The following is an 11,317-nucleotide window of genomic DNA, read 5'->3' on the forward strand; positions in this document are numbered from 1 at the left end:
CGACGAATTTTCCGTCTGTAATTACAGACGGATTTTTCAGACGGATTTTCCGTCTGTAATTACAGACGGATTTTCAGACGAATTTTCCGTTTATAATTACAGACGGATTTTCAGACAAATTTTTCATCTATAATTACAGACAGATTTTTTGACGAATTTTCGTCTGTAATTTGAACTTCGGAACACTGATTACAAACAGAAAATCCGTCTGTAAATCCGTCTGTAAGGTAAAATAATTTTTTTTTATTTTTCTAATTACAAAATAAACTTATTTTCATACAAAATAAATATAAATTTAATACAAATTTTTATCTAATTTGTATTCGAATATTTATAATATTTCAAAAAATAAACTCATTGTATTATCAAACTAAAAGAAAAGTACTATAAACAAACAAACAAGTCAATATAAACTCATTATATTATTCCATGCATTTAGATAGAGATGCTGTTTGGAACTCCTCTAAAAGTCAACCCTTCATTGCTAGTAGGATGAAGCAGAGTGTATGGCAATTCAACTGGTCCAATTCTATTACTCAGTCTCCCATCTTTGTTCTTTTGTGTTAGCTTCTCCTCAATCTCACTCAGTTTGTTCCCAAATCTCTGAAATGCTTGTAATGCTCTTGAACCAAATGTCCAATGTGGATTATCCCTCTCTCCAAGATACACTTCATCAGAAGCATGCTTTGATAAGATTTCTATGGTTGTAAGGTCAATAAGAGTCTCTAATTTCGGTGTAATTGTTATCAGATAAGCCTTTTGGTGACTCTTCACCATCTCTTCATACTCTGCAGTGCCTTGTTCAGGAAGCAATCTTCTGCTAAGCGTTGGACGGTTCAGTATAAGCCCTCCACATGGATACTGTCCAAAATTAACGGCTGCATGGAGCGCCGACGCCATCCATATTATGGTTGTGCATGATTCAACTAACTCTTCAACTGTCTGCATCTTTGGCCACCATGGCTTATCTTTCAAATCACCATGACCGACCTCAACAGCTTCTTTCCACCAATTTTGGAGTTCAGGGTCTCTTTTGAGATCATTGTCTGTTGGATAGTACAATGAGACACAATCTTGAACCCATTCCTTAATGGCAAACCATATCTCTAGTCCATCAACAGCATAAGGGTAGTCTTCTATTACAAGACGAATTCCATAAGGAGAAGATGAATCCTCCACTGCCATTCCTCTAAATCATCCAGAATATAAAACATGTTACTAAGATCAGTTCATGTTTATAATAGAATGAAGAGTTACACCACACTAGTAATTATTAATAAGGGGAATGAACAATGGTTGAACACAAACTCAAACAAAGACTAAATCAAGCACCTTTTTTTTTCTCTGAAATAAACCTTATGACCCTATGATAGTGTTTATTGCATCTATTGTTTGAACACGTTCCATGCAAATGTGAACCTAAACAAATACCTAAGCAAATTTGTACTAGGATAAAAAATATAATTTAAAAAAATAATAAAAAGACACCCTTTTTCTTCAAAACTCTCTCTCCCTATCTCACACGCATTTCTTATTCTCTTTTGTTTTTCTCTCTTAGTATATAACTCCCTATGTAGCTTTTGTTTTTCTCTCTTAGTATATAACTCCCTATGTAGCTGAATATTAGAGTAGGCAAACTATAGAGAGAAAATTGAAAAGGAAATGGGGAAATAAAGGGTTTAAAAAAGAAAGAAAATAAAGAAGAGAAGAAAAAAAAAGGTGAATGAATCTCTATGCATATTCTCACTTCCTAAGCTTTACCATGTTTGGTTCTTGGATTCTCTTGCAGGCTTTTTTCTTTCTTCACTGCACTTTCAACAATTCCCACACTACTTCAGAAAGAAAAACTAAAATAACAACCTTCTACTCTCAATTCATAAACCCTTTAATTTCCATCTTCTTCTTCTTCTTCACTCTCTGTTATATATGATTATTCCTGCTCACAAACACTCACACAGACCCTTTCAACTTCACACACCCTCTTTTCCCTTATCTGCTTTTTTTTATGCCTTTAATTGGATTCAATTGACGGCCAAGGGCAGGTGCTAGTGTAGTATGTATTACATAATTCACTGCAAAGTCATACAACAAATGATGGATAATAACCACATTCCTGGATTTTCTTCTAGTAATTAATCGCTAACTAGCAACTGAAACACACAGAGACTAAAACATAAATACTTCTTCTATGGCCTATCCTTTTGAGCCTCAGTTAACTTGAAGGCTTTGTTTTGACCCTGGAAAGTGGCCAATTCCTTGCTCTTTTCTGCAACAAACATTCTCTTCTTATTCTTTTTGGTGTGTGCAAATAAAAAAAGATTGAAGCTTCTTGCTGTTGTTCAAAAGTTGCTGCTGCTGCTGCTGTATCATCTTTTAGATTCTGACAAAGAAAAGAAGATAGCTATAACTTCACATCGAATATCAGAGTACACCATATATATATAGTAATCTAACTATGGAAAGAGATGCATGCTTTCTTAAAAAATTACCTGAATTTCCACACGAAGGGCTGTGATTTCCTCATCTCTCCCATCCTGTGTTTGTTTGCCAGCCTTGTGAGCAGCCTGTGACAATAAATAAATAAAAAATTGAGTATTCCTCAAAATTTTGTCTCTCAATATAATTGAGTATTTCACGAAGGGCTGTGATTTCCTCAGTTCATATTTCTGCCACATATAATATGATTAATATCCATTCTTCTGGCATACCTCTATTAATTAATTAATAGTACTTTCTATGCACTGACATTAAGTACTTATAACTCTGAGCAATAAAACTGAAGTGAAGACAGCAACCAATACCTGCTACCATTATGTGGCACCATTGATTTGCATGCTTGATCATTTCCACACATGAAAAAGACAAACCTACCAGGGAGGAGAGACTATTTCTTCCTGATTTGTATATAGAACAAAGCCCACAATATGCCACAAATTTATTACTTTGACATTTCTTGTATTCTCAATCCACTGAAGAATTTTCTTGTAAGAAGATTTCAAGATGACGAGTCAAATTAGGAATATAGCTACCATACTCACAAGAGCTATTTATCAGGTAATGAAGCATTACTAATGAGTTAATTTAGAATGATGCCAATCCATTACTGAGTTAATTTTGGCTAGTCACATACAGAAATGAGGGAAATGAACCCAAAATCGTGTTTTACTAATGGACAATGTAACGGTTCAATTCTGAAATCTACAAGTTCCCAAGTAATGAGTACTCTAAAAAGAATGGAACAATAGCAGTTCATCAGGTCACAAGAAGCAGATGAGATGGTTCTACTAACCAGTGGTCAGCAATTCCAGTAAAAGCAGGAAGCAAGATATACTAGGATTGCATGGCTGCCAAAAGAAAACAAGATTAATTCCACCACTTACATAAGCATTATAAAGAAACACAAATTCACATATTTATAAAGTGAATTACACAAATTAAACTAACAAAACCAAAAAATGAACAGAATGGAGGATACTTAAATAAAATACATGTCATGTTTCAGATTTAAATTAGGATATCCCAACATGTTTCCTTCATTTTGATAGCCATGATGTACATAAATAACCTTGATAACCCAGTGATAACCAACAGGTGCAATGGAGCACCGCCATAAGCATTAAAATAAGAAAGGAGGGTTAAAAAGCATGGTTCCTTATCAATAATTACCTCTCGAAGAGCTTCAAGTTTCCATGAACAATAGCTGGAACTTTCTGCAGAGGGTTTACTTCTGCAAAGACATCAAACAGCGGATGTAAGTAGCAGAGCAGACAGCACCAACTATTGCAACTAAATTGTACAAGAAATATAAGACGTGTTAGATAGAAATTTGTTGAATCAGCAGAGCAGAGATAATAGACACCAACAAATAGAGATAGATAGATAGATAAATAGATAACTATTGCAAGAACTCATCGGATTACTTCCCAGCCTCAACAACCTCTCTCTCGCACCCCTGCACAAAAACTCGAGTTATAAAAAGCAGCAAAGGAACAATAAAAAGACAATGAGGTTTTAATTGAGTAAACGGTTCTTATAAGCAGCAAAGGAACAATAAAAAGACAAGGAGGTTTTAATTGAATAAACAGTTCTTATAGCATACCTCGTAAACTAAGATTCTTGCAACATGTAGTCCATTCTGTTCCAAAAGAAGTTTCTTTTTTCTGGGAAAGAGAATATCAGTCTTAGAGAAGAAACACTACCCTATAGTAAAAGGAATTTTGCAAACTAATATCACAGCAAACAAAACTCAAGTTCCTATAGTAAAAGGAATGATGAATAAAAACAAAAAAATCAGCACTGAATATTAGTAGCAACAAAGCATATAATTCAGGGTTAGTTGAAGAACCTGGCATGTTTGAGACAAAGCCACCTCTGTTCTCAATGCTGCCCCGCTCGGTATTAGGTTTTAGTAGTCATCTGTACAGCCTCCCCTCCCCTTGACAGAACTTGCAACATAAAAATAATTAATTAAGAGTGAAATAGCAAGAATAAAGATACATATTGCTACTTATGTACACATAAAAGAAAAGCACAGCCGTGAAGAAAATAGAGACTGAATCTGAATTCAAAAATGGAGACTCAATTGAAGATACTAGTATAATTACTATGAGCAGAAGCTAGTCATTAATGCCTAAACACCACAAAAGAAGCAAAATCAAAGCCCGATTGAGGCCTAATAAATTTTCAAAAAAAGAAAACAATAAGCCATTATGGCTCCAAAGAAAGAAAACAACACCTATGTCAAAAGCAGTTAAGTCATTAGATCAAACACCTCGTTTGCACAAACACAACATTGAGCACATATATCTACCTAATTATCCACTGAGACTAATTAACAAAAATTTGATGTGCATGTTAGGTCAAACCAACAAATAAGCAAACCATGACAAAACGTCATCGTTCACCTCGTTCCCTAGGTCGCCGCAGAACAAGCGATGGTTGTTCTTCGGCCACTCGGCCAGCGAGGGATCCTCCCACGTCTGCCCAGCGGCATGGCGGGGAACTGCCTTTTTTTTTGCGTCGGTCTTGTGGTTGACGTCGCTGCTGGCTATGGCAACCTTCATGCTCTCGAGAGCCTCCGGGGTGATGGTCTAGGCGTCGTGCTGGAAGAGTTGCTGAGCGTCGCTCTAGAATTGGTGGTGGTGTGACGGTGGAGGAGGATAGTTGTATGCGGCGTAAGGCGGTTGTTGAAAGTGGAAGGGGGTGGGGAAGCAAGAGGGATCGGAGGATTAGGCGGCGAATTGAGACGAGGAGGAGGAAGATGAGGAAGGGTTTGCCATGGAATTCGATCGATCTGGATATTTGGGATCGAAATTAGGGCTTGTTAGAAGTTCAGTGTTTATTTTCTTTGATTTGTGTGCTACGAATGGGGCTCGGGGTAGTGGTAGGTTTAGTTTATTATTTTCGATGGAAAATTTTAAATTACAGACAGAAAATCTGTCTGTAAAAGTTTTATAAAATGCAGTATTTTTGTCTATTTAATTATAGATGGATTTTTTATCTGTAATTATTTTTTACAAAAAAATTAATTTTGTTGACAGAATTATTGATGAATTCTCTTTTTCATCTGTAATTTATACTAATTCATTTTTTTTATTTTTCGACAAAAAATTTCTCTAAAATTTCGTCTGTATTTTCGTGGGATAAAATCCGTCGAAAATATCCGTCTGTAATAACTAGTTTTCTAGTAGTGGATATTTTTAGGAAGGAATTGTAAATACATGCAAATCATATGAATAAGTGGGTAAAAAGCTTGATAAAACCACTCAATAAAACACAATATAAACCATAAAATAGTGGTTTATCATCCTCCCCACACTTAAACATTAGCATGTCCTCATGCTAAACTCAAGGAGACCAAATAAATGAGTAGGTAAAGGCAAGACTCATGTAATGCAACCCATGAATGTGAATGAAACTACATGCTAAAATGATTCTACCTACTTGGTGAAAAAATAAATAAATCTTTCAAGAATAAATATGAGCTGGATTTCGCTAATTCAAATTACAAAATACAATACAAATAACTTGCAAGAAGAAGATAGCTCATGAAAGCAGGGAACATAGAATTGAGCGCTGAACCCTTACTAGTAGTGTATATCACTCTAACTCTCAAGTGTCTAGGTTCAATTCTCTCAATTCTCTACTAATGTTGCTTTTTATAGCTTGCTCTTCATCTAACAATCAACAAAAATTTAATGCACCAATACACAAATCAAGAGGTCTTTTAAGGTTGTAATGGGGTTAGGGTCAAGGTAGGATTGTATTTGGCAAAGTGGACTAAAACTTTGAATCCTTAATTAACATAAACTTTTCACCTAACTCAAGACAATTCATTTAATTAAAATACAAAATCTAACTTCCCATTAACTGTGTTTACTACATATTCCACATATTCATGCATCCTAAATTTGAGTTCAGTACATATGCATTGATATTGCCATTTATTTTGGGGCATTTTTGTCCCCTTTTTATTTTTCTGCTCTTTTTTTTATTTTTCTTTTCTTAATAATTTTTTTTCAATGCATATGATTAAGGTTTTGAATGTATAAACATGTTCTTAACATTTTTCACATTTTCACACAAAATCCAACATACTCAATTCTCAAACCAAACATTTTCAAACACACTTTTCCCACACTTAATTTATGAGTGCTTTCATTAGTCTAAGCTAATCAAGGATTCAAATTAAGGACATTATTGTTTTTCGCTTAGAGTTCATGATGTGCTAAAGTAGAGAACAAATGGGTAAAATAGGCTCAACATTGGTTTGCAAAGGGTAATGGAAGGGTAAGGACATATGGGTATGTAAGCTTAGTGAAACAAGGCCTCAATCATATAAGTGCATTCATACATTAAACAGTAAAAATATAGAATTAAGCAAGACAAAGATCACAATTTTAGAGAGAAAAACACACAAAAATAAAATATATTGGTTGATAAAATGCAACCAATCAAATAGGCTCAAAATCTCACTGGTTTTGTGTATTCGAGCTCTAAACTATGTTCCAAAATAATATTTCTTCATACAAGTTTTTCAAAAAGTTTTATTCAAATTAGTGAAATACTATAAAAATTTTCTTGAAAAAGAAAATATTACTTCAACCAAGTGGTAAAATATGCACAAAATAAAACAGACATGCAATCAAACATGCAAATGCAATAATGAAAAACAAAAATTGGTGTTGAGAAGGGACTAACTAACCCGTGGAGATGGGTATCGACCTCCCCACACTTAAAGATTGCACCGTCCTCGGTGCATGCAAAGATGTGCAGGTGGCGGGGGATGTGGTTCCTCAACTGTTGCTCGTTGTAGAGGCGTTCTCTTTACCTGTTCTGGTGGCCAGCCTGAAAAAAGGAGAAGAGAAAAGGGCATGAAGTCAAAGGGATAGAGCAAAGAGGAGGGCGGTACGAGTGATAATCATGCCAAGTAAGAAAAATAGTGAATGAAAGATATGGTCGCGATTCCATGTGATCAGTTCATCAATGGAAATATAGCAAGGCATGGGGGTATTGGATGCAAGATGTTTATTAGCATGCCGGCAAGGGCATGAGTAGCATAGATCAAGCATCAAAGATTAAAAATGTATTATTACTCATAACAAACCGACAATCACGTTTGTATTGACAGTTATAATTAAAAATAAAATGTGGAAAGGGTTTTGTGAAAAACAGGCATTAGAGTAGTAGGATAACATAAAAGTAGTGCATGATGCCATACGGGCTTTTTCACAAACACATAGCATGCATGGTAAATAAGTTATTGAAAGTATTTAGTTGAACATGCAAGCAACCTTTTAAAAAAAATTATATGATTGTCAAACAATTCTTTGAACAATCCACAAGTAAAATAAATAAATTTCTAACACTAATGAAAATAATGCAATGAATGAAACTATGCAAATAAATTAAATGGAAGTGAAGAGGGATGAGAAGAAGAAAGTAAGAAAAAGAAGAAGAAAGAAGAAAAGAAATAAGAAGGGAAGAAAAGAATTAGATATAGGGAAGAAAAGATAAGATATTTGGCTGCTTTGGATAAGTTGTGCGGCGCAAGCGACGCAGACGCATGGGGGACGCGGTCGCGCGACTTGCGCTTAAATTAATCGATGCGGTCGCGTCGGTCACACGGACGCATTACGCATTTTGTGCTACTGGCGCGAGGGCAGCCTCGCGTTCGCATAACTCTCTATTCAAAATTCATTGTTGCCAAATTCAAAGGTGACGCAGTCACGTGGTCGACGCGATCGCGTGAGTGGCCATTATAGGGATCTGACGCGGATGCATCAGCCACGCGTCTGCGTGGTAAGGCTTGTGCTTCTAGCACGAGCCACGATCCAACTCAACTTTCGGCCATACACCCTTTTTACGTCAATTTACAGGGCACGCGTTCGCGTGGGTGACGCGGACGCGTAGGAGGCATTTTTCCCACATGACGTGGACGCGTCAGCGACGCGATCGCGTGGGTCAAATTTGTGCCAAAGGCACGCCTTCAGCCACGCCCTCGCGTGACTTTCTGTTCACTTTTCGTTTCTCACTAAAGCACCTGTGACGCGGATGTGTCAGCGATGCTGTCGCGTCGCGTGCGATTTTTTTATAATGAAGTATGCAGAATGCAATGCTTAATATGAATGCTATGCAAGTATGCATGATTCCAGGTTCAATCAAAACTCAAAAACAAACAAAACAGACTAGAATTAAAACTTAAAATATTGCTCGCCCTCGAGCAAGAGAAGAAAGAATAGATGAAGAAGAAGAAGATATGGAGGAGAGGTAGAGAAGGTTGTGTTTCGGCCAAGGTGGAGAAGAAAGGGTTGTGTTGTGTGAAATTTAAAGAGAATAGAAGGGTTTATATAGTGAGGGGAGAGGGAGTAGGTTCGGCCATTTAGGGTGGGTTTGGGTGGGAAAGAAATTTTGAATTTTGAATGTAGGTGGGGTTTATGGGGAAGTGTGGATGGATGTGAATGGTGAAGGGGGTAATTGGGAAGAGAGATTGAGGTGATTGGTGAAGGGTTTGGGGAAGAGTGTTTATTGGAAACAGAGGATGAATATTGAGAAGAGGGGAGAATATGGTAGGTGGGGATCATGTGGGGTCCACAGATCTTGAGATGATCCTGTGGGGTCCACACATCCCTGCACCAATTAGGCATGTACAATGCCTTTCCATGCAATTCTGGCATTTAAACGCCGAGGTGATGCATGTTCTGGGCGTTCAACGCCCAACTGCAGCATGTTTCTGGCGTTGAACGCCAGTTCTGTGCTTGTTTCTGGCGTTCAGCGCCAGCTCTTCTCAGGGTATATTCTTGGCGTTTAAACGCCAAGATGCTGCTTGATTCTGGCGTTTAACGCCAGATCCATGCTCTATTTTGGCATTGAACGCCAGCCAGATGCTCCTTACTGGCGTTTAAACGCCAGTAAGTCCTTCCTCCAGGGTGTGATTTTTCTTTTGCTGTTTTTGATTCTGTTTTTAATTTTAATATTTTTTCGTGACTCCACATGATGATGAACCTAATAAAACATAAAAGAACAATGAAAATAAAATAAAATTAGATAAATAAAAATTGGGTTGCCTCCCAATAAGTGATTCTTTAATGTCAATAGCTTGACAGTTGGCTCTCATGGAGCCTCACAGGTGATCAGGTCAATGTTATAAACTCCCAACACCAAGCTTAGAGTTTGGATGTGGGGATTCAACACCAAACTTAGAGTTTGGCTTGGCCTCTCAACACCAAACTTAGAGTTTGATTGTGGGGGCTTTGTTTGACTCTGTACTGAGAGAAGCTTTTCATGCTTCCTCTCCATTGTTAAAGAAGAAGATCCTTGAGCCTTAAACACAAGGTAGTCCCCATTCAATTGAAGGACTAATTTTCCTCTGTTAACATCTATGACAGCTCCTGCTGTGGCTAGGAAAGGTCTTCCAAGGATGATGCATTCATCCTCCTCCTTCCTAGTGTCTAAGATTATGAAATCAGCAGGGATGTAAAGGCCTTCAACCTTTACCAACACGTCCTCTACCAATCCATAAGCTTGTCTTACTGACTTGTTTGCCATTTGTAATGAGAATATGGCAGGCTGTACCTCAATGATCCCTAGTTTCTCCATTACAGAGAGTGGCATAAGATTTATGCCTGACCCTAGGTCACACAGAGCCTTGTCAAAGGTCATGGTGCCTATGGTACAGGGTATTAAGAATTTGCCAGGATTTTGTCTCTTTTGAGGTAAAGTTTGTTGAACCCATGTATCTAGTTCACTAATGAGCAAGGGAGGTTCACCTTCCCAAGTCTCATTACCAAATAACTTGGCATTCAACTTCATGATGGCTCCTAGATATTGAGCAACTTTCTCTCCAGTTACATCTTCATCCTCTTCAGAGGAAGAATAGTCTTCAGAGCTCATGAATGGCAGAAGGAGGTTTAATGGGATCTCTATGGTCTCTATATGAGCCTCAGATTCCCTTGGGTCCTCAATAGGGAACTCCTTCTTATTTGAGAGGCATCTCATGAGGTCTTCCTCATTGGGATTCACGTCCTCTCCTTCCTCTCTAGGTTTGGCCATATTGATTATATTAATGGCCTTGCACTCTCTTTTTCGATTTTCTTCAGTATTGCTTGGGAGAGTACTAGGAGGAGTTTCAGTGATTTTCTTACTCATCTGGCCCACTTGTGCCTCCAGATTTCTGATGGAGGACCTTGTTTTACTCATGAAACTTAAAGTGGCCTTAGACAGATCAGAGACTAAATTTGCTAAGTTAGAGGTACTCTGTTCATAATTCTCTGTCTGTTGCTGAGAAGTTGATGGATAAGGCTTGATATTGCTGAGCCTATTTCTTCCACCATTATTAAAGCCTTGTTGAGGCTTTTGTTGATTCTTCCATGAGAAATTTGGATGATTTCTCCATGATGAATTATAGGTGTTTCCATAAGGTTCACCCATATAATTTACTTCTGCTATTACAGGGTTCTCAGGATCATAAGCTTCTTCTTCAGAAGATGCCTCTTTAGTACTGTTGGATGTACTTTGCCATCCATTGAAACTTTGAGAAATCATGTTGACTTGCTGGGTCAACATTTTGTTCTGAGCTAAAATGGCATTCAGAGCATCAATTTCAAGAACTCCCTTCCTTTGAGGCATCCCATTATTCACGGAATTCCTCTCAGAAGTGTACATGAACTGGTTATTTGCAACCATGTCAATAAGTTCTTGAGCTTCTACAGACGTTTTCTTTAGGTGAATGGATCCACCTGCAGAATGGTCCAATGACATCTTAGAGAACTCAGATAGACCATAATAGAATATATCTATCATGGTCCATTCTGAAAAC

The 11,317-nt window shown here is 37.3% G+C and overlaps 1 protein-coding gene across 9 annotated transcripts; it reads right to left on the reverse strand.

Moving 5' to 3' along the window:
- Positions 1-358: 358 nt before the first annotated feature.
- Positions 359-5,375, reverse strand: LOC107466165 (seed linoleate 9S-lipoxygenase-2-like). 9 transcript variants are annotated; one of them, XM_052254503.1, is made up of 9 exons: positions 4,905-5,375; positions 4,346-4,445; positions 4,100-4,160; positions 3,938-3,952; positions 3,667-3,727; positions 3,290-3,344; positions 2,802-2,969; positions 2,490-2,564; positions 359-2,380 (listed from the first exon to the last, which is right to left on the reverse strand). In XM_052254503.1, exon 9 carries the CDS (start codon positions 1,183-1,185, stop codon positions 436-438), a length of 750 nt encoding a protein of 249 aa, XP_052110463.1. In that variant the 5' UTR covers positions 1,186-2,380; positions 2,490-2,564; positions 2,802-2,969; positions 3,290-3,344; positions 3,667-3,727; positions 3,938-3,952; positions 4,100-4,160; positions 4,346-4,445; positions 4,905-5,375; the 3' UTR covers positions 359-435. The 9 variants fall into 9 exon arrangements, with proteins under 9 accessions (XP_052110463.1, XP_052110462.1, XP_052110458.1 ...); XM_052254502.1 differs by having other exon boundaries at positions 3,897-3,952; XM_052254498.1 differs by having other exon boundaries at positions 359-1,189; positions 1,762-2,380; positions 3,667-3,952.
- Between the last annotated feature and the right edge of the window lie 5,942 nt (positions 5,376-11,317).

Source organism: Arachis duranensis, chromosome 9, assembly GCF_000817695.3.
Source record: "Arachis duranensis cultivar V14167 chromosome 9, aradu.V14167.gnm2.J7QH, whole genome shotgun sequence".
In the NCBI taxonomy this organism is placed as follows: domain Eukaryota; kingdom Viridiplantae; phylum Streptophyta; class Magnoliopsida; order Fabales; family Fabaceae; genus Arachis; species Arachis duranensis.

Bases quoted from the DNA above. Each gene is read 5' to 3' on its own strand.
- LOC107466165 (XM_052254501.1), bottom strand. From the start codon at position 1,185: ATGGCAGTGGAGGATTCATCTTCTCCTTATGGAATTCGTCTTGTAATA.